This window comes from Heloderma suspectum, chromosome 5 (genome assembly GCF_057233095.1).
Source record: "Heloderma suspectum isolate Gila_16-S chromosome 5, 16-S_ref, whole genome shotgun sequence".
Taxonomy (NCBI): Eukaryota; Metazoa; Chordata; class Lepidosauria; order Squamata; family Helodermatidae; genus Heloderma; species Heloderma suspectum.
Genome location: NC_139462.1, coordinates 157,990,187 through 158,014,257, shown reverse-complemented (window position 1 = coordinate 158,014,257; position 24,071 = coordinate 157,990,187). Strand labels below are relative to the sequence as shown.

The 24,071-nt window shown below is 45.0% G+C and overlaps 1 protein-coding gene across 2 annotated transcripts in view; it reads left to right on the top strand.

Annotated features, from left to right (window-relative positions):
* The first annotated feature begins 3,219 nt into the window (after window positions 1–3,219).
* STAC (SH3 and cysteine rich domain) overlaps window positions 3,220–24,071 on the top strand; it is a 105,202-nt gene continuing 84,350 nt past the window's right edge. The window contains exons 1-2 of one of the 2 annotated variants that reach the window (XM_084860407.1): window positions 3,404–3,801; window positions 8,190–8,440. In XM_084860407.1, the coding sequence (XP_084716533.1) occupies window positions 8,213–8,440 (228 nt within the window). In that variant the 5' untranslated portion in view covers window positions 3,404–3,801; window positions 8,190–8,212. Of the gene's footprint in view, window positions 3,802–8,189; window positions 8,441–24,071 lie in introns of both variants that reach the window. The other variant, XM_084860409.1, reaches the window with a different exon arrangement.

The following is a 24,071-nucleotide window of genomic DNA, read 5'->3' as shown; positions in this document are numbered from 1 at the left end:
ACACCAAAAAGAGAAGAAAAAAGGAATGAACACCCCGACTGCTATCACAAGCCCTATGCTAATGTCCCACCGGAGAGTTCTGCTGTAATAAAAAAATAGCTAACAGCCTGTTGAACCGAAATATGAGTCTGAAAAGTCCGAATCAAACTGAATGTAGGGCAGAAAGAATCTCTATGGGTGGAATGATGGTAGAAATGACAGTAAGGCTCACCCTCCTGGCTCCCACACGCTGAATGGACATCACCAGATGGTCAATATCGAAATCAGATTGATTATGTCCTTTGCAGCCAAAGATGGAGACGCTCTATACAGTCAGTAAAAACAAGACCTGGAGCTGACTGTGGCTCAGATCATGAGCTGCTTCTTGCAAAATTTCGGCTTCAATTGAAGAACGTAGGGAACACCACTAAACCATTCCAGTATGACCTAAATCATATCCCTTATGAATATACAGTGGAGGTGAGGAATAGATTTCAGGGATTAGACCTGATAGACAGAGTGCCTGAGCAACTATGGACAGAGGTCCGTAACATTGTTCAGGAGGCAGCAACTCAATCCATCCCAAAGAAAAAGAAATGCAAGAAAGCAAAGTGGCTGTCTGATGAGGCTTTACAAGTAGCTGAGGAAAGAAGGGAAGCGAAAAGCAAGGGAGAAAGGGGAAGATATATCCAACTGAATGCAGAGTTCCAGAGAATAGCAAGGAGAGACAAGAAGGCCTTCTTAAATGAACAATGCAAAGAAATCAAGGAAAACAATCGAATGGGAAAGATTAGAGATCTCTTCAAGAAAATCGGAGATATCAAGGGAACATTCTGTGCAAAGACGGGCATGATATAGGACAAAGAAGGCAGGGACCTAACAGAAGCAGATGAGATTAAGAAGAGGTGGAAAGAATACACAGAAGAACTATACAGGAAAGATCTTAATGTCCCTGATAGCCATGATAGTGCGGCCACTGAACTTGAGCCAGACATCCTAGAGAGTGAAGACAAGTGGGCCTTAGGAAGCATTACTAACAACAAAGCTAGTGGAGATGACAGTATTCCAGATGAGCTATTTAAAATCCTAAAAGATGATGCTGTTAAAGTGCTGCACTCAATATGCCAACAAATTTGGAACACTCAACAGTGGCCGCAAGACTGGAAAAGGTCAGTTTACATTCCAGTTCCAAAAAAGGGCAACGCCAAAGAGTGTTCAAACTACCGTACAATTGCGCTCATTTCACATGCCAGCAAGGTGACGCTCAAAATCCTACAAGCTAGGCTTCAGCAGTATGCAAATCGAGAACTACCGGAAGTCCAAGCTGGGTGTCGAAGAGGCAGAGGAACTAGAGATCAAATCGCCAACTTTCGCTGGATCATGGAGAAAGCGAGAGAATTTCAGAAAAAAGTATATTTCTGCTTCATTGACTATGCTAAAGCCTTTGATTGTATGGATCACAACAAACTGTGGCAAATTCTTAAAGAGATGGAAGTACCAGACCACCTTACCTGTCTCCTGAGAAACCTGTACGAGGGACAAGAAGCAACAGTAAGAACCGGACATGGAACAACCGATTGGTTCAAAATTGGGAAAGGAGTACAACAAGGCTGTATATTGTCGCCCTGCTTATTTAAGTTATATGCAGAGTACATCATGACAAACACCGGGTTGGATGAATCATTGATTGGAATTAAGATTGCCGGGAGAATTATCAGCAACCTCAGATACGCAGATGATACCACCCTAATGGCAGAAAGTGAAGAGGATCTAAAGAGCCTCTTGTTGAGGGTGAAGAAATGGAAGCAGTGACAGATTTTATTTCCTTGGGCTCCAAGATCACCGCAGACGGTGACTGTAGCCATGAAATTAAAAGACGCTTCCTCCTTGGAAGGAAAGCTATGGCAAACCTAGACAGCATAGTAAGAAGCAGTGACATCACCTTGCCGACAAAGGTCCACATAATCAAAGCTATGGTTTTCCCAGTAGTAACGTATGGCTGTGAGTGTTGGACTATAAGGAAGGCTGAGCGCCGAAGAATTGATGCTTTCGAACTGTGGTGCTGGAGAAGACTCTTACGAGTCCCCTGGACTGCAAGGAGGTCAAATCAGTCAATCCTAAAGGAAATCAACCCTGAGTGCTCATTGGAAGGACAGATACTGAAGCTGAAGCTCGAATATTTTGGCCACCTAATGCGAAGAGAAAACTCTCTGGAAAAGACCCTGATGCTGGGAAAGACTGAAGGCAAAAGGAGAAGGGGATGGCAGAGGATGAGATGGCTAGATAGCATCACCGATGCAATGAATATGGACTTGAGCACGCTCCGGGAGAGAGTGCAAGACAGGAAGGCCTGGCATGCTATGGTCCATGGGGTCACGAAGAGTTGGACACGACTGAACGACTGAACAACAACTTGAATTCCCCGCCACTGCAGACAAGCAAGGGGACGGTGTCTGATCGTCGCTAGCTCAAGAAGCCTGGCCCTGGCTGGATAAAGTAAATGGACCTTCCTCTTCCGTCACACTAGTAGTTTTACTGCACACATTGATTAGCATAGAGTCTTATGATAAATGCGTTGTTTTTTTAAAAAATTAAGAACGGGACAAAATTGACATTTATATTAAAACGACGGGACGGTCGGGAAATATGAAATAACGGTACTGTCCCGTTTAAAACGGCACGTATGGTCAGCCTACCCTGGCTGCACACCCCGGATACACAACCCATCGGATACAACCCAGTGGTATTTAGTACCTTGCAGACAGAGAAGGTTGGTGGTGCTGATGTCAGTGGGGCGGTAAATCTGCTCTGGGTTTCGGCCCAAACCAGTCGGAACCCCAAGGGCGCTATCCAAGGCGCCGACCCTATTTGGGGGACTGGGTTCAGCGCCTTGGATAAGACCTTTAGCGTCGTGCCTGGTTCTGACTGAAACCCAGAGCGGATTCACCGCCCCGCAGACCTCAGCGCCACCGGCCGGCCTCCACCGCCTGTAGAGAGGTAGGCTGCCCAGAACAGGACGCCCCAGGCGGCGAGCGACCAGGCGGGAATATGTAGATTCTGTGTAAAACATGACCCGGGATGTAGAAAGATCTGGATTGTGGAGGCGGCGGCGGCGGCGGCGGCAGGGGCAGGCTTGCTCTCTGCGGCTTGATGGAAGTCCTGACGGAGCGGCGCGCGTGCGGACGGACGGAGGCGGCGCGTTGCTCCCTTCCACTACTACAGCAGCACATGCTCCTGCCCAAGGCGCTGAGCAGCAACTCCGGCTCCTCCGCCTCCGCCCCTCTCGCCGCCTGGGCTCCATGTGTTACGCTCCGGCTTTCTGCTTCAGCTCACTCCCATTCCGATCGCTGGGGCCGCCGCCGCCGCCGCCGCCCTTCCGCCCTCCCTCGCTCTCCCTCACACCTTCCCGGCGGCTGATGAGGGCAGCAGAAGGAGCCGCGAAAGCCCCCAAGCGGCGGGGGGGCCCCGACCGCCCCTGACTCGTTTTTTGACGGAGAGCCCTCGATAACTTGCGGCAGGATCACTCGGGGGGCGGGGGAGGAGGGGGAGGAGGAGGGGGAGGAGGGGGCTGGAGGGTTTTTAAAAAGGGAATCCCACACTCGCAAATCGAGTCCGGCGGAGTTCATTGGCTTCGAGGGAATGGAGGAGCAAGAACACGTGAAGTAAACCGAGCTCTTCCCGGCAGCTCTTCCCATCAGAGGCAAAATGATTCCTCCGGGCGACGCGACTGAAGCCAGCCTGGAGAGCGCGGGGAAGGAAAACGACACAGAGAGCCCGGATCAACCCCCATCCCCTGCCTCTACCACCAGCCAGGAATCAAAGGTAGGGATCCATTGAAGGTATACACACAGATAGAGAGATCCATGTGTATATATGTGTATAATATTAAAAGACAATGTCCATTTCAGCATGGGGTGCATGCACACCCATCCTCCTTTATTGTTTTGTGGCTGATGGGGATGATTCCTGCCCAGTGTTTGCAAGGTGGGCTATGTCCATTCGCTTCCGTAGCTCAAGAGATCCTGGAGAGTGGGGAGACACCTGACTATGTTTGGAATTGTTCTTGACTGGGGAAAGTTTTTTGTTTTGTTTTTCCCTTGGAGGAACGGGGAGAAATCTCAATAGACCTTTAAAGCCATAATTTTCTTTGGCACTCAAATAGCTCTGGGTTTACATGTTGATCACTATTAAATAGACGGTGGCAGATTTATTATAGGAAAGTTGTGTGTGTGTGTGTGTGTGTGTTTTAAAAAAGTATTTCCAGGAATTTTGCCATAGAACTGATAAATAGGTCAGTAGCTGAAGTCTAGCTATGGACACTATATGAGGGGAAGAACAGCCATCCTTTGACAAAGCTGTATTCCCTCACCTTTTTTTAATATATATTGGCCTGGTTTTTGTCTTACCTGACTGATGAGAATGATGGTTCTGTTCTACATCCTAGACTTCAACATTAAGCAGTTTAAACCAGTGAAAAGTTTCTTAGTGGATTATTCGGACCGGAGATCTGTAAGTGGAACAAAGCTGCTTACTAGAACAGTGATGTGCTTCTGCTTAATCAGGGCATGACGTAAAGGGCAGGAGGTACCCAGAAGCCTCAACGACTTGTTAACTATTACTATTGTTAATAATCTGGTCCCTGGAACATGGCTCCTTTAGCCCTCATATGCAAATATTACCTCAGTATTCAGCAGAACCCTGACCTATGCTATCATAGTAATAGTGTGAGATGGCACATAATTCTGTGGCACCTCTTTGGAAGGGCTTACAGTATCCTCTGAAATGAATACCTTTACTGTATTGGTACCATTTGACAATAATCCAGCACTGCTGCACATGGAACAGGATTTGGAATGTTCCTCTAGAACAGGGTAGGGAGTGTGTGGTCCTGTATATATGGTGGACTGCAAATCCCATCAGCCTTAGCCAGCAAAGGCAATGATGAGAGTTGCAGTTCAACATCTGGAGGCCCACATGTCCCCCATCCCTGCTTTAGAATATTATTACTATTAGTAGGGGGGAAGGGATGCAGCTGCTTGACAGGCCTTGAGTTCCCAGTGAAGTTGATGTGATTCTAATAAGCACCTTGAAGGTGGTAGCCAACATGGCAGTAGATCATGCTTTGAATGAGATCATGTAAACAAAGAGAGCTGCCACCATGCTGTTGCAGGGCAGTTACTTGGAAGAGGAACCATGCATTGCTGCCCCTCTTTTAAGTTTGTTTATTTACTGTATTTTTGCCCCACTCTTCAGCCATAAAAGGCTCCCAGAACATCTTACAAAGATTAGGGATGAGACAGTCCCAGCCCTTGGCCTTACAATCTAAAAGACATGATACAAAAGGAAAAGGGATTGGGAGGGAGGAGGAAAAAAGCAAAACTCAGGCACCAGTTCCTAATCTGCTAGAGCTGCATACGATCTTGATTAGAGTTTTTGATGCATATGTTCCCTAGGAGGGATGAATGAGACAGCTGTAATTTATAACAGGGATTGTAGCCTAAACTCAGAGAATATAAATAGCATTACATTTTGTCCTAGAGTTTGTCACTAATTAAAGTGTATCTTTTGATAAGGAGGCACATAAATACTTTTGTGCACACAGCAAAGTATTACCAATGAAATACATTTTGTGTGAAAAGGTTTTTGATATTGTGACATTTGGGGTAGGGGTAGGGATGATCTAAATTCTCCTCATGTAAATCGGTAATATTGACACCACAAAATACAAAAATGGAATATTAAAACTTAAAATTTAAGTGCCAGTATGTTATACTGGAGTTTTAAGTTTTCTGTGAATGTTTAATACGGGGGATGGGTTTTGGGTTTTGGTGCAATTTCTCACATTGTGGTGATTTTACTTTCAGTAGTTCTTTAAACCAAAACACCAAACTCAAAAGCTGCTGTTAAACATCAAATGATGCTTGCTTGCAAATTGGTGTGGAACTTTCAGGGTTTCATCCTTGTGAAGAATATAGAGGTGCTAATCGCCTTGCTGTGATGTGCAAAGTTTGCCAGAATTCCAACTAAGTAGGCCAGTTATTCAAAGTATGGCTGAAAATAAATAAAAAAATGAGGAGGGGTGATAACCTCCTTCAGATTTGCATTCGGATATCCACGTTTACAAAAATCGTATTTTTAATTTGTCCCATTTTTAATTCACATGGGCCCTTCCTGTTTTCTTTCCATACACCAATAGGCATTTCTTGACTTTCTTAACACCAATAAAACACCAGTTGTTATCAGGTGGGAAACCATGGTTCTTCTGAAGGATTCATAGCTGAACAAGATTCACCAGTTTCGCTTGTGGTAACTGTCAGAAACAAATGCATAATGGGAGTCAAACTGTTAGTCCACATCTGCTATCACTGATGGCAAAGTTTATGAATTTTCCTTGTATTAAAATGTATTCAAGCCAAGGATAACAGCCAGCTCCAAATGTGAAGCCTTTAGCACTATCTAGGATGGAGTCTGGGCGCGCAGAGGGTTCAAGAGGACAGGCAGTGCCAGCTCCTCCAGTTTTGGAGGGCCTTGGGCAAGACACGCTCAGCGGGCCCTCTTTCAGTGAGTCTACCTTCTCACCACCGTTGTCACCAGCTGCCATTGCTGCCGCTGCTCCTCCTCTTTCTCATTTGCTACCACTTGCTTGCTTGACAGGCAGAGAGCCAGTGAGCAAGTAGGCCGTGGCATCTCCTGCTCCTCCTCCTTCACATCACCATCATTGTCTGGGCCAGAGCGAGAGGCAGGTGATCAAGCAGGTTCTTCCCCCTCTTCTGCAAGCCCCAACCATGCTAGAGAGCTCCTGTTCCGGCCTAGGCAGAGGCCTGAACAGGGCCACCCCTGTTACAGGTGGGAGAAGAGAAACACTGCAAAATGGTTTCACTTCAGATTGTATACATCTTTTTTACACTGCAAACCATTGGTGCCAGTTCCCACTTGTTACGGTCTAATCTGAAATAACTTTATAGTCCAGCTTTGTAGATAAATAATTGGTGGGGGATGGGGGAGAGGTGCCATTTACGCACTAACTGCTGTGCACCCTTCCCCTTAGCCATCAGTGGGACAGGCAGCTACCATAGCTGAGAGTTGTGTTTCCATGGTGGCAGCACAAACGTAGTGGCTTCTGTGGGCAAGATGGACAGATTTTATGGTGCTGCATCCTGTAAATACAGCAGTAGGATGACTGCTTTTGCAATTCCGCACCTGTCCTTTGGTGTTTAATCTAAGACCTGCACTGCAGAAACACAGCTTACCATTAAGGTGGCTGCTCCCATAGGCCCTTTTCCCTCCCTCCTGATCCGAAAACCAGAGAAGGACTCCAGTTGTGCAGCCATCATAGTGCTGCTTCACATAAACCTGCTTAAAGCCACTGTTTTCACAGCTTTCTCCTTACCTTCTGCCTTTAAAAACAAAAGGTGGTGAGAGAGCCCAGAACATATGGGGCATTTCCTTTTTTTCAGAAATAAGTTCCAGTAGAGCTTATTTCCAAGTAAATGGGCCTGTTCAGACATCACACTAAGCCATGGTGGTTGGGGAACTTCCACTAACCACAGTGGTTTGGCATGTCATGTGGGGGGAGTAAACCACGTTCCATGTGGTTACGAAGCCAACCTGGGTAATCACCCACTGCAAAAGCGTTATGAACCCCCAGGGAGGCTTACCATGTCATCTGGTGGGCTCCGTGGCAGTTAAAACGGGCTCCAGAGAACCTCCAGGCCATGACCATAGAGTCTGCCAGCCAGAGCATCTGCTACTGTGGGCAACACTCTAGCCGCCACAGACTTTCTTTATGGTCATGTGGCCATTCCAGATGATGGAGCAGCCTCCAGGAGCCTATTCGCACTACAGAGGACATCAGGATGCACCTTAACCACTCAGGTAAGCTCCCCCAATAACTATGGGGCGAGGGGGTTAGTGGAACCATGTAGTGCCATGTGGTTCCTGGTTGTTTGACGGACTCATGTCATGTGTAGTGGTTTTGCTAAACCCCACCCCTCTGTAGTTCCCCTAACCACCCTTCTCCCGTGCGTGTGTGAATAGGCTCAATGTGGTTTCGGTACGGGGTTGAAGTGTTCTCTAATATCACTTTTTCAGACCTGTATTTATGCAGTTACTTTGACATTATTGTTCAATAGTTAGTTACAATGGGACATGTTTTCATAACTCTTCCCTCTCCATCCCTGTCCCTTTCCGCCCACATTACTTTTAACTAGATTTGCTGGATGGCACTTTCTGGATGCAACCCTTCACAGAGTCTCTGGATTTTCACTGTTGGGGAGAAAGCAAAGCAATGACAAATGCACATTCTCCAGGACAACCCAGAATATCTGACAAGTTTACAACTAGCTTAGACAAGTCATCACACAATTCCTTTGGCTATGGCTATAATCCTAAACATACGTATTTGGAAATAAGTTCACTGGAAGTGAGGGACAACGTTCCAAGTATACAGGATTACAGTGAAGTAAGTTTTATTAGATGGAGACCCACTTTCCCATGAAGGACCACCTGATCCACAATCGACCAAAATAAATGTACACGTCAGTCCTAGATGTGCTGATATGGTATACTGATTTTGACAGAATATACTTCCAAATATATAATAATCAAATAAATATAAATCAGTCTTATTTATAATATTATTCACATTTATATCCTGCCTTTTCTCTAAGGAGCTCAAGACGGCATACATGTTTTTTTTTCCCCCTCCGCATTTTATCCTTACAACAACCCGGTGGGGTAGGCTGGGCAAAGAGAGAATGACTGGGTTCAGATAACATGATCACCCACACTCAAGGGTTGAGTATGGGTTGAGTGTGGGTTGTTGTTGAACCGTGGTTTGTTTGATAACATGGGTTATCATGTTGTCTGAACGCAGCCATGCTAACAAACAATGATTTGTTAACCGTGAACAACCCATGAAGAGAACCTATGGTTTCTTATTGGGTTGTGAGCTGTGGGTTGTTTATTATCATGGCTGGGTTCAGACAACACAATAACCCAGGGTTCAGGAACAACCCACGGTTCAACAACAATGCACACACAACCCATACTTAACCCTTGAGTGTGGCTTATCGTGGTGTCTTAACCCAGTCAGTGACTGGCCCAGTGAGTTTCATGGCTGAGTGGGGATATGAACTTGGTTCTCCCTGGTCCTGGTCTGACACTCTGTCCCAGACATCCCCAATCTGGTGCCCTCCAGATGTGTTCTACTACATCCTCCCAGCATGGATGGCTGGGGGATGCTGGGAGTTGTAGTCCAGCACAACTGGAGGGCACCAGATTGGGAAAGGCAGATCTGTCTTGTACACCAGTATAGAGGGCCAGTCAGGAAATTCATGTAGTAAAGCTTTACATGACAACTACTTCTGGCTGCACGTGGAAAGCTGCAAGATGGGTTAATTCGTTGTGGCATTCAAACTCCCAGCACATAGAAAAGTGGCACATCAGGGAGAAGCCTAGATTGATCCCTGTCTCACATGGGAGCTCATTCACACACGTGATCTCCAATTTGCAGGCTGAAGTGGTACAGTCAAAGAAAAGTTTTACTGCTGGTTGTGTAATCTGGCTGTGAGTTATGGCTCAGGGTGAACTGAGTGGGGGGATGGGACCCTGAATTGTACTAAAGCAAGTAGGAATTTTCCTACTCTCCTGTTTAGATTTCAAACTTGCAGCTTGCACTGATCAGCAGGCTGGTCATTCAGTCCTAGGCAAAGTTGGAACCTAAGCCAAAAGTACCCGGGAGAACTGGCACCTTTTTAAAGGGCAGGTGATCTTGTCCCACACAGACAAGCATGATGTTGTAACTAGTGCAGGAACAACAAAGGGCTTTGTTTTTTGCATTTCTGACAGCTGTGTGAATGAAGAAGCTACACAGACTAGGCTGTACATTTGGGGTTGGATCCGGGTTCAGTCATACTTCAAGTAGACCCCTTGAAATCAGTGGACTTAAGTTAGGCATAGTCTACATATGACTAAATTTGGATCCAACCTTAAAAACAGCTCACTTCACCTTTCTAGCCCCCATTAACAACAGCCATAAGTGACGCACTGCAGACAGACTAAAATACAGTATGTAGTGGCTGTTTTGAAAATACTGTCCATGGTTAAGTCAGATGTGTGTAAGCTTTATGGAAGCACCCCAAAGCGCAAGTACTTGGTGGTGATGAATTCTGCATTCTTCCAAGGAAATGTGAGTTGGACTTAGCTATATGTCTCCCAAAGGCTATGAGCCAGTTGCGAATATCCCTATTTAAATTACTGGTGTTATCCTGACATCTCATTAACATTTCATACTGTGTAAAGCCTGCTTCAGTACATATATTAGTGTCAACACCAGACCACTAAACTCTGCCTAGGGTCACACAATTGATCTGACATAACCAGTCACGTGAGGTCTGACTTAAAGTTCAGAGGAACAAGTGCTGATGGGCAGTACTGAGGCGGTGTGGATCTACTCTGGGCTGGATCCAGACTCAGGCCTGTGCAATTAGGCTGGCTGATGAGGATTTCCCTTCCCCCTCCTCCCCACAGCAGTCCTTCCAGCCCCCTGAAAATTCTACACAGAGGGTCGGGGGACCTGCTGAATGGGATAAGCTGTGGTGCAGCAGGATCCCCTAAATATCAGGTAGAAGCATCTGTGAGCAGATGGATCCTGTGAGATCCTGGATCCAACCCTTTGCTTTCTAAGAAACCCTTTTGCTCTTCCTTTCTATGGTAGATATGATATTACTGGCACACATGTGTGCTTGTCTCTGTATTTGATCCTAAAACTTAGAAAGCTCAAAGCTGTGTGGTGCAGAAGCTAGGGAGATGTTTGCCATAGACAGTTGCTGTATCAGAACCCAGTAAAGAGTTAGATACCACCTGTCATATCATAGCAGTGGTAGCGGCACCCTAAAACCTGAAGTTACAGAGACATGCTGGGCCACTGTGGTGGGGCATAACTATTTGGTCCCCTGGCCAGGACAATCCTGGATTATTCCTGTCAATTTGTATAGGTGATGGTCTGCTGCTATCATTATCTTGTTATATGTGTCATAGTATGTATCTATATCGTGCTGGTTCTTAATATCTACAACATATGTGAGCAATTTTTGTTCAGTAACTATCTGAAGTGTAATGTTGATCTTGGATTGTTCTTTAATCACCATATCCCTTCTCTCTTTTTTTAGTTTTAGCGTGGTAGATTATTAATCCTGCCATTAATGATTTTGTGGTTTGCTTTTTATTTTTCTTCTTCTATGTAATATAAAATAGCAGTCATACAGAAATCCATACAATATCAACAAGAACATACTGCTATCTCCAGTTAAAAGGATGAAATATTGATATACAGACCTCGTTTTGGTAGACTGTGATGCAACCAGTTCCATTGAAATAAATATTTCAATGGGAGGTCAATCCTTCAGGCTGGGTTCAGGCTGGTTTTTTATTAATATTCTTACGGCGCAGCAACCTCTGACTTGTGGAAGAGTTCTCTGCTTTTCTCTCTCAGCAGAAATTGACCAGCTAATGCTTTCCTATATAAGAGCTCATTCAAATCTTTCCATTTGTACTTCATGGCCACTGTCCCTTAAACTTTAATTTAAAATGATAATCCATGGCACCCCCAAAATAATTTTATCTTTACGTTGTATTGATCGGGATGGAATAACCCATGTGTTTACAATTTCAGGCCAATGCATTAGAGTTTTAGAGTTGCTTCTATTGAATCCTCCAACTACATTCCTGTTAAATTCAATAACACTTTACTGTAAGAATGGAAGAGGGCTTCCCCCCCACCCCTGTATGAGATGAGATTATACTGTCTGTTGTATCCCTCCGTATTCATGTTGAGTTTTAAAAATCTTCAGCAGAAAGCTAGCAAAAATCTTTGGAAAACTTCTATTTGCATTCACAGATCCAAGCTTTTAACTAGGTTTCCTGTTCCTAAATTTAATGAATCTCCTATCGCATAAAATCAAGTCTTTCTTCCACAGCATGAGCCTCTTCCTTCCCCCTTGTCCATAGTCATGCATCTGACGGCAAACCTGCATGCACTAGAATGTGTTGCAATAACTAGTGTTTGCAAAAAAAAGTGGGGGAGAGGAAAAAAGGCTCATTGACTTCCAGATTTGGCTCCTAGTGCTGTCCATCAAAAGGCACTGTGCAGCTGTTCTGGCTTTCTCTTCTTAATGGATTTTTTTGTGGTTAAGAAAAGGAGACAGACGAAGCCGTCAGAAAACGCAGGAGGGCTCCAAATGGAAGACTGCATCATCTGGGACACCCCCGCCTCCGCACACACACAATGATAAAATTATGTGTATGAGGCAGGGGCGACTGCACAATAAAGGCCTTGTCTGGAAAGCATGATTTGTTCTTTTTACTTTAATTGTACTTTACTTTGGGGGTTGGGTATTGGGTATTTGCATCTGAAGGCCCATGGTGAGGGACGTCTATGAGAGCAGTGTTAGCAAGGTGCTTAATTTACCACACGTCCTTGGGAGCACCTGGCTGTTTTGTGCAGAGTGCCCTTTCCTCAGGGTTGCCATCACCAAAGGGCGCTGTGTGCACCGTAAGTGATCATGACATGAGGCCAGAGACCCAGAGCTCCACGCCGCGTGCCCTGAGCGGCTGTCCCCCAGCGTGGGTTTTATATGCTGCTGACGCTGTGCCATGACTGGGTGCTGTGTTATGCCATATCCTATCCTGTACTCTGTCATGGTGGCAATAGTTATTTAAATCATTTTCCCTCCCACTGAGGTCAATTCTTGGCACCAGTTCTGGGTTCAGTGTAAAGTTGTGCCATCAACAGGGGCAAGGCTGTGCATTGAAGGGGTATAGCAGAGGTAGTGAAGGCACAATAAATGGTAGTGGAGCCAAAGGCAAAAGGGGCGGGTCCAAAATACCAACATATTTTAGTTTAAAGCTCTTACTGCCAGTAAGAATATAAGAAGAGCCCTGCTGGATCAGACCAAGGGTCCCTCTAGTCCAGCATTCTGTTCACACAGTGGCCAACCAGCTGTCGACCAGGAACCCACAAGCAGGACATGAGCACAACAGCTCCCTCCTGCCCATGTTCCCCAGCAACTGGTGTACATAGGCTCACTGCCTCTGGTACTGGAGGTAGCACATAACCATCAGGACTAGTTGCCATTGATAGCCTTTTCCTCCAGGAACTTGTCCAACCCCCTTTTAAAGCCATACAAATTGGTGGCCATCACTACATCCTGTGGTAGCGAATTCCACAGTTTCACTAGGCACTATGTGAAGAAGTCCTTCCTTTTATCTGTCCTGAATCTCCCACTGATCAGCTTCATGGGATGACCCCGGGTTCTAGTATTTTGAGAAAGGGAGAAAAATGTCTCCCTATCTACATTCTCCACACCATGCATAGTTTTGTACACCTGTATCATGTCTCCGCTTACCCTCCTTTTTTCCAGGCTAAACAATCCCAGCTGTTGTAACCTTCCCTCATAGGGGAGATGCTCCAGCCCCTTGATCGTTTTAGTTGCCCTTTTCTGCACCTTTTCCAGCTCTACGGTATCTTTTTTCAGGTGTTGTAACCAGGACCATACATAGTATTCCAAGTGTGGTCGCACCATAGATTTGTATAAGGGCAGTATGATATAGGCAGTTTTATTCTCAATTCCTTTTCTAATTAAGCCTAAGATGGAGTTTGCCTTTTTTACAGCAGTCGCACACTGAGTTGACATTTTCATCAAGCTGTCCACCACAACCCCAAGATCTCTTTCCTGGTCAGCCACTGCTAGCTGAGATCCCATCAAGCTATACTTGAAGTTGGGATTTTTTGCCCCAACATGCATCACTTTACAGTAAACTAAGTAACTGGGCCTTAGGAGAGGCATTTCAGCCTTTTAGAATGGTGAGGTGTGGGGGACTGCACACCAGCAGGAAACCACCAGATGATAAGTGGTCAGGGGAAATGGGGCATGGCCATTTGGGGGACCCCAGAGTGCTGGATTGGGACCCCAGGTGGGCCCTGGGGTAGAGGATATGGCATAAGTCTGCTCCTCCCTTGTGTGACAATGTCATGGCCACAACTCCACCCCATTTCAGCTGTTCCACCAGTGTATATTTGGTGGAACAGCTGAACCAGCCAAGTCTTCCTCCAGCTAAGGGCCAAACTAGATGTTCTGTAAATCACACATAGCTCTGACTGACTTGCTTACCTCCATGTAAGTGTGTATAGCCCTGATATGGATTGGGACCATGGCAATTCAGGAAGGGGAGATTTAAGCTTCCCCCGCCTCCTGTTTTCATGCTGAAATTCCCCCACCCTCATCTTCAGGGAGGTTAAAAAAGAAAAACTATCTCCACTGGAATCCAATGGAGATGGGAGGGGGTGTTTTTTTTAACCTCCTCGCCCCCCATTTGGGGTGAAATTTTGGCACAAAAATGGGAGGAGGAAGCTTAATCCCCCCCTTCCCAAATTGCCATGATTCCAATCCAAATTGGGGCTGCATTCATTTACACAGAGGAAAGTAACCCAATCACACATAGACCTGCTATGCGTGATTAGCAGAACATTTAGTTTGGCCCACGAGGTGTTCTGTCACTGTGGTGGCATATCTGGCATTTCGCGGCACAGTAGGACTGAATCCTGAGGCCCCCGCAGCTGGCAGATCTCCAGTGTAGGATTGAGTCCTTACACACGGTAAAAGCAGTATTCTGTAGAAAAGGTCAAATGATTTAAAAATCCAGATGCATTTCCAAATCTCTGAAATAACAGTCAGTGCATGCTATAGTTGTATCATATATGTAGGCTGATTTCCCACTGAAAACATGTGTTGTTTGCCTAGTCAAGGATGCTTACTGCGGGGAGGGAGGTTCGGTGTGCAATATGCCATTGGGAATAAAAAACCACAGCAGACTCTACTGTTTATACCATGATTGTCTGGTATATTGAGTACAAACACTTACAAATGAGTAAGGGAAAACTTCTAATTTTGTAATGGATGTCTGTAAATTCTAAGAATTATCATGACAGTGCACAGATCCTCCTTCTGCACCATTGCGTAAGCCTTGTCTGTTCAGTTTCCTTAAATGTTGGAGGAACTAGCTTAGCATACTTTTGTCTCCGTGAGCCTGTGAATTTCTAAACGGGATCATCTATTCCTGGACAATAGGGCTTCAATGAGAAAGTAGCTGTAACTTAGCAGGTCGGCAAACATCTAACGAAAGTTTGAGAAAATGCCCTTTATAGCACATTGTAAGTTTTCCCTAAATAGCTGTGCATCATAGACACAAACCCCACTGCCACCTCAGGGATGGTAAATACATCCTAATTAAATTAAGTTTCTAATATAAACATCAGGAGCTAATTGTGAGCTAGATTATCCAACTTGCAATCCTATTGAAGCTAATTGGTTTTAAGTCATGGTGTGTCTGGCCGATAGAATTGCACAGAGATTTCCCCTGCATAATGGAATTAATACCTTCTGAGTCTCTATTGGTGACGGATAGGTTACTAGCTACTGAATATTTAAAAGGACAGACATACGGACTATGTTTGCCCCTTCAGTCTGCTGAACGTACAAAATACAAATTGCAGTGTCGAGGAAATGTGAGAACAACTCTTTAAAATCCCCAAAGAGGATTTGAAAATAGTCAGCTATTCCAATGCTATTTTTCCCATATTTCTGAATAAAATGGTGAGTACATGTGGTGAATAAACTAAATTTTATATATTGAAAGAAGAGGGAAGTTAGCTAACTGGCATGCTACATATGCCCTGTGAACTTTTGAAATGTGTTTGTGCATAGAGCAAGTAAGAGGTGCTCTGTGTCTATGAAAAGCCTGATTTTAACTTTCAGTCTTGTTCGACGCATTAGCAGAAAGCCATTTTGTGTGTCTGTCTTTTCTCTCTTTCTTCATATATATTAGAACGTTGTCTCTCTAGGTAACTTTTTTATTACAGGAGCAGATCAGTAAATTGAAAACAGTATGAGTGAATTCTACTAGCTTACTTTTTTTGAAATCTGTCCTGCTGTCCAAAATAGGATAAAATACCAGCTGCTTGTTGAAGGTTAGATACTTTTATGCTGGCCGCATTAAGGAGCCAGTTTGGTGTAGTGGGTAAAGCGCTGGGTTTGGATTGGGGAAACCAGGGTTCATATTCCTGCTGAGCCATGAATTGATGACCTTGGGCCAGTCACTATCTCTGTCTAACCTATCATACACAGTTATTTTGAGGATAATATGGGATTTCCCTATGCTGTGACCTCCTTGGAGGGAAGAAGGGGTTCCACTGTAATTAAACACAATACATAAAATAATATTTGTAGTCGTGCTGGTTTTATCAGCAGTTAAATTATTGTGAGCAGAAATGAAATAAGTACGTTTTGCAGTTGAATACCCTCCATTTACTCCTGTGGGATATGAGAGTCTCTTTTCATGATTTGTGTATCTGAAATTAGATGTTTAATTGCATTCTTTGAAGAGCACTTGCAGAATATGGATTTCACTGTTATCTGATGTGGTGATGACCACCAGCTTAGATCAAGTTTAAAAAAGAATTAGATTCATGGATTACTAGGATCCATCAATGCTTCTTAGCCAGGATAGTTGAAAAGAAGCTTCCATGTTGACAAGCTGTATACCTCTGATTGCTGGATCCTAGTAACAATAAGGTACATCTATCACGTCCACGGCCTGATTATGGGCTTCCCAGAAGCATCTGACTCGTGGCTGTCTGGAACAAAATGCTGGACTAGATTTGATCTGACCAGCAAGGCAATTCTAATGTTCTTATTATGGGTATTTCCATGCATATATTAGGAACTCTGGTGCACAGTAAGGCAATTAACTGTTTTCACAGAGGAGAATCTCCATTGGCGAACAAAGCACTCATGCAATTTGCAGGTGTAAAATCTGCCATGCTCAAAATTTCCCATCTGTAGCAATGATTCTCAGCAGGTTGCAGAAGACTATGAATACATCAAGGTCCTTTGTCGCATAGATACTAGGATTCCCCCATTGTTTTCAGTTTGGCCCATAGAGCAGTGTGAGAAATCTAGCTTCATTGTAATAGCATTGGATTCAGTTTGTATATATTGGCAAATAGTTGAAAGTTGATGGAAACTTTTCCCTAGATTTTGCTGTGTTGGAAATTGCAGGCCAATTGTGAGTGGTGGATTCTAGGCTGGACACTTTTGCCCAACGCCAAAGCCTAAATGCCACTACTGGGTCACATCACCTGAAAAACTTTATTGTGCTGGTTTGTGCCAGGCCAATCCAGGAGAGCTGAAAGAAGGAACAAATTGCAGCTTGTTGCTTCTCCCTTCCAAAAGATCAGTGATTTGGAGTGCCTAGAACAGACACCAAGTGATCGAGGAGATGAATCTACACTAGGGATGTCAGAGAATTTCGCCACGAATCTCGGGGAAGCCGAATGCCAGCGCATTCGGCCCCCCGAAATCGGTGGCGAAATGTTCTGCCACCCCCCCGCCACCCCCGGGACGGGACTTACCTTGGGCGAATCCTCCTGGCGGCAGCGGCTCTGGCGGCGGTGCGGCGGCGGGAGCTGCGGCGGCCAGTCTTCCGACCAGCTGCCGCCGCCGCCATTTCCAATAAAAAAAAAAACGTGATAGGCTACGTAAAGATTTACGTAGCCTATCATGGCTAAATTTTTAAAAAATACCATGATAGGCTACGTAAATGTTTACGTAGCCTATCACGGCTGAGTAAAACCAAAAAACAAAACCACGCGTATGCACATGGCGGTGCCCATGGGCACCGCCATTTGCGTTCCTTATTTTGGCACGTGTAGTCTACGTAAACATTTACGTAGACTACGGCGAAAATAAGGGGAACGCAAATAGCGTAGACGCTACGCTATTTGCGTTCCCCTTATTTTCGCCGTAGTCTACCTAAATGTTTACGTAGACTACACGTGCCAAAATAAGGAACACAAATGGCAGCACCCATGGTCGCTGCCATTTGCATATGCGCAGGGTGTTGTTTTTTTACTCAGCCGTGATAGGCTACGTAAACATTTACGTAGCCTATCACGGCTGACTGCAGGGACGCAAACTGTGGCGGCTACGGCCACCACCATTCGCGCACCTGGCCAGCCAGGATTCGGGTGGGAGGGACGGAGCACCTCCCCCCCGGCCAGAATTTGGGGGGGAGGGACGGAGCACCCCCCCAGCCAGAATTTGGGGGGGGAAGGACGAAGCGCCTTCCCCCCCCAGCCAGAATTTCGGGGGGAGGGACGGAGCGCCTCCCCCCCACCGCAAATCAATTTAGTGAGCAGGTAAGTGACTTTCATCGTCTATCTCCAATATGTTTTCACTTCTTTCCATGATTAGGCACCAAAACCCAACAGCCGCCATCCAGCACAGTGATCGCAAAGCGATCGAAGCCCATTGGTGTCATGCAGTTTTGCGCTAGATTGTAGCTACTATTTGGGGGGGGGACTCTGAAGAGGGGTTGTAACACTGGCAATTCTGACAGCGTATATGAACAGATCAGGAACAGTTCCAGCGAAATTAAGTAGATGTAACCAACTGGGAGGAAATCTGATAGCTTGGACTTGCAAGTCAACTGAAAGAGGCTCCCATCCTAATCTATAACAGGCATAAAATAAACTGCCAAGATTGTTGGCATCTATAGTCTAAACAGTGTCATGCTTTGCAAAACTGTTCTTAAGTGCAAAGCTATTATGCCCAAATGCAGTCCCCTCCTGTGCAAGGGCCAGCATCTATAAAATTGAGTTAAAATAAATTATGAATTTGTCTGAAAATCACATTCTGGGCTTCTCTCTCTCGCTCGCTCTCTCCCTTCCTTCCTAAGACTACAAGTGCTTAACATTCTTTCACTTTGAATTCATTTGCATGAGCAATCAATCAGTTCACGAAACTTTCTAGCCTGCTGGGTGTGGCAGAAGAGGGACACAGGATATTCCACCCCGCTTTTGCCAGCCTGCTCACGCATTTACATGCAGTTTCTTCTCACCTATGGCTACCAGGCTAGTGTTTAAATGCAAGCCTGATTGAAGTACTCAGTCCCCTAGATCATCAAGCGTTCTTAACCTCACATCTCTTGTCTCAGGAAATTGTACTATGTGAACAGTGCCCCAGACGTGGCCGGTTCACCTGATACATGGCGCTGGATGGAATTGACAGCAAGCATGTAGAGATTTGAAAATGACTTGAGGTAATTGGGGTAGGATTGTCATTCCTATAGTCTGCATTTCCTTGGGCATCTAAATAAGCAAGGTTGTTTGATTCAGGATAATGACTTCAATTTAGCAATCTTTCAAGCAACCTTGTTATCCCTGGTCATGTAAACGAGCTCCAAGTAGCTATTTTATTAAGTACTGCATCCAGTTGTTCCACCACCCTCAGGAGCTTTTGAGACATGGTTTGAATTCCTGAGTCAATCCGTTAAAAAAGAGTGTCAGTGACAGCTCAGGGGACATTTTTGCTTGATGCAGATAAGCTTTTAAATGGCATTGGGAAATGAAGCATTATTCAGACACGACACACACGCTGCTTTATTAATGAGGCCCGTTTTGGTAAAGTCAACTGCTCAGAATGGAAAGCAAAATACTGCTGACCTAGTGTCCATGCCAATTAGGCACAGACTTCACAGCAGTAAAATGCTCAGCACTGGCTGATGCTGACATGCTCGACTAATACAATTTTTTTTAATGTTCTTTTTTTCTGTCAGGCTCAGACATGGCTTGGATCATGACAAACAGACCAGCATATTGTTGAAAATGGTTATTAATCTTGTATATTGCCCTTTGTAATGTATATGTCTGTTCAGCTGGTGTGCCCTCATAACACCTCTCTGTAAGAGTAGCTCCACACACTTGATATGGCCAACAACTAAAGCCTTACATGGTCTAGGTCCAAGGTACCTTAGGGAGCGCCATCTCCCCTACATCCCAGTCCCCCCCACCAAGGTCCTCTGAGGGCACTCTGCTGCGGCTGCCTAATGTGAGACTGGCAGCCACGCGCAAGGGGACTTTGCCCCTTTGCCGCCCCTCAGCGGGGGAATGACCTGCTGGTTGAAATGTGCCTGCTGACCTCTTTGAAGGTCTTTAAGCAGGAATTAAAGACTATTATTCCAGCAGGCCTTCCCTTTTAAGAACTCTTGTTCCTTTTGCTGACTCTTGTATACTGTTTTTAAACTGGGTTGTTTTTATTGTTGGATTTTTTGTTAAACTGTAGGGATGTACGAAACTCTTACCTGGCTCCGCACCGGGCAATCCGCAGTGGGGGGGAGGCGCCCCGTCCCTCCCCCCAGAATCCTCCCTGGCCGGCTCCGCTCCACAGCAACTCCGCGGAGCCGCCAGCTGGGGCCGCCCACAGCCGGACATCCAGCTGCTGGGCTGCACAGGGACGCAAATGGGGGCCGCCGTAGCCGCCACCATTTGCGTCCGTGTCTTTAGCCGTGATAAGCTATGAAAATATATACGTAGCCTATCATGGCTAAAGACATGGATGCAAATGGCGCCGGCTACACCATTTGTGTCCCTGCCCTGAGCCGTGATAGGCTACGTAGATACTTACATAGCCTATCACAGCTTGCCGGGGACGCAAATGGCGGCTGGCGTAGCGGCCGCTATTTGTGGCCGCAGCCCAGCAACAGCTGGAACCGCCAGAGCTGCTGCCGGAGCCACAGCCAGGTAGGGTCCGTTTTGCAGGGCTTTCGCAGGGTGGTGGGGCGGGTTGCTCCGTTCCACCACAGATTCCAGGGGGCCGAATTCACTGGAATTCGGCCTCCCTGGGATCCGTGATGGAAATCTCTAACATCCCTATTAAACTGTTTTTAGTTCAAAGTTGTTTTTAATTAGAATCATAGAATAGTAGGGTTGGAAGGGGCCTACAAGGCCATCGGGTCCAACCCCCTGCTCAATGCAGGAATCCAAGTCAGAGCATCCCTGACAGATGGCTGTCCAGCTTCATCTTGAATGCCTCCAGTGTGGGAGAGCCCACCACCTCCCTAGGGAATTGGTTCCATTGTCGTATTGCTCTAAGTTATATGTTGTTTGTGTATATTGTCTGTGTGCTTTTATGTTTTAAACATTGTATGTTATATTTTAATGTTTTAACTTTTGTAAACCACCCAGAGAGCTTTGGCTATGGGACGGTATAAAAATGTAAATAATAATAATAATAATAATAGTAATTATTATTATTATTATTATTTATTAAATTTCTTAATCACCCATCTGGCCGGCCACCCAGCCACTCTGGGCAATGTACAATTGTACAATTTAAAACAGTGATATTATGCATTAAAACATTATTTAAAAATACCCTAACCCACCCCAAATGCCTGCCTGAAGTTTTCAGTGTGTTGCAGAAGTTCATTAAAGAGGGGACATGGCGGAGTTCCCTAGGGAGGGAGTTCCACAGAGTGGGGGCCACCACGGAGAAGGCTCTCTCCCTCGTCCTCACCAGCCTAGCTGTCCTGGCTGATGGGAAAGAGAGAAGGTCATCCGAAGCTGATCTTGTTAAGCCACCTGTCTGGTGTTGCTGGAGGTGCTCCTTAAGATAGGCTGGGCTGGAACCATATAGGGTTTTAAAGGTCAAAACCAACACCTTGAGTTTGGCCCAGGAAACAACTGGTAACCAGTGCAACTCCTTCAGCACCGGAGTGATGTGATCAGGCTGCCTTTAATCAAGCGAGCCACCACGTTCTGCACCAGCTTCTGAACCGTCTTCAAGGGTAACCCCACGTGGAGCACATTACAGTAGTCTTGACGAGAGGAGACCAGGGCATGTACTACCAATGGGAGCAGATGGTCGGGAAGGTAGGAGTGCAGCCACTGTATCAGATGGAGTTGGTACAGCGCTGTCCGGCTCGCAGCTGACACCTGAGCCTCCATGGACAGCTGGGAGTCTAAAATGACCCCCAGGCTGCGGATCTGGTCTTTCAAGGGTAGCTGTACCCCATTCAACACCAGGGCAACATCCCCCAACCTGTTCTTGTCTCCCACCAAAAGTACCTCGGTCTTGTCAGGGTTCAGCTTCAGCTTATTCTTTATCATAGGATTCCTTGGAGGTATCTATCCTATGATAGCCCCCAGCAGCTTCACATATATGTTAAATAGCATCGGGGAGAGGAAACCCAATTCATTCATTGCCAGAGTGGCTTAGTTGCAACTTCCCTGTAGCTGGATCCTACACTACTTAGGTAGTATTAGAATAACAAATGTCATGGCACAGGTAGATCATTAACAATGCAATCCTATGCATGCCTACTCAGAAGTAAGCCCCATTGAATTCAATAACACTTAAGTATGCATAGGATTACAGCCTAATTCTGGATCCATCTCTTAATTCCCTGAGATCCATATAGCCAAGTTCTAATGACTATCTTCCAGTCTTTCTCTCTGACTTATGTCTTCCTTGGCTTCTGTTCATTTTTCACCCAGCGGCATGGATACAGGAGGTGGATTCTTTGTAGAAGCAAAACTTCCAAGTTCATCTCTAGTCAAGTGTCAACATGCCTATAAAGAAGATAGATGGCTATTTTTTAATAGAAGAGGGATGTTTTCTAAGTGCTTTTAGGGCTTTAAAGAACCGCTGGACACAGCAGACTCTTTCTTTCATTCTTTCTTTTTAAAATGAGTCTCACATTTGAGAAAAATATACTGATGCTCCTGTCTTGCTATAGGCAGGAAAAGTTCAACTAGAGGGTTGCATTTCAACTGTCCAAGGCTGTTATAAAGCGGCTTTTTTTTTTCTTCTGTAGCAACCTTTCTTTTTTTAATTAGAAATTCATAATAACAAAGCACACTCTGAAACAAGTATTTCTGTTATTTTAATAGGCCATTCCTTAATTGGTACTATATGAACAGAGGCTAAAGGATCATCTGGACATTTTTCTCCTCACAAAAAGCTGTTTTCTTTAATTTCTCTTTTATTTATTTGGTATAAAATAAAATTGGCCAGGCACTTTTCTACCTCTTCCTCATCTCCACCAAGAGACACTTCATTTTGCTCGTAGTTTTTTTAAAAAATAATCCTGACATTATAAAGTGCCAGCTACTTGAAATCCCACTAAAACTAGAATTCGCCAAAGGGCAAAATTTTTGTTTGGGTTAATGGTACACATTAATTCTGTGAATATTAAAAGTTTCTTTCTCAAAGAACTGAATACAGGCCCCCAAAAAGAATGTATACATAGACAGGAAGAGATATAAGAATAACAGTCAGGAGAAATTTGGGTTCAAGCCAAAATGTGAAATGCTGCAAGTGATACACATTAATGTGGAAGGATTAAATCGGATTATGCTAATTTCCCTAAACTGTGTTTGTTGGGGTGGGGTGTTTCTAGCTGTAGGTTTTGACTTTTTGGTTGTAGAAATATTGGTTTCTTAGGGTGCAATCCTACGCATGTTTTGACAGAAAAAGTCCTATATCTCCCAGCATGGTGAGAGTTGTAGCACTTTTTCTGTCTAAATATGCATAGGACTGTGCTCTTAGTGCAATCTTCTAGACTTTCTGCGTATAGGTTTACAGGTAAGGCTAAGAGGGACTATGCTGTGCTGTAAATGTGTGTCTTTACTGTTTGAAGGATTTTTTTTTCTCCTCCCTATTGTAAGACAACAGTTACTGCATTTGCCCCTGATCCCTGTCCAGAATTGGTCCAGATCGTGTTTTTTAAGATGCCAGCAAATATGGAATCCATAGTGGCAGTTCTGCAAATCAGCCATAGCATACATAAATGAAGGATTTTCCAGGATGGCTTAAGAAACTGTATCAAATATCTGAGCCAGTTCCAGTGTCTCTCTCCAGTTAGCTCAGATTTCTGATCACTAGGCCACATGAATTATCCAGTCATGCAGACAGTACAAGGGACATAAGATTAAGTATTACAGTTATATATAAATGTAACCGAGTTCTTCATTTTGATGTTGTGAACATGTTGCTCTTCACTTAGTCCTCACATTGCCACAAATGTCAAGTTTTTAGGCCTTATTTTTAAAGTTTTTCTCTCTCTCTGTTGTCTCTGATTGGGCTGGAACGCCTGTTAGCCTCAGCACAGGAATATCACTGAAAACAACCTTCCTTTGACAACTGATCCCTTTATAGAATTGCTTTGATAACTTTATTGGAAAACGGTATACA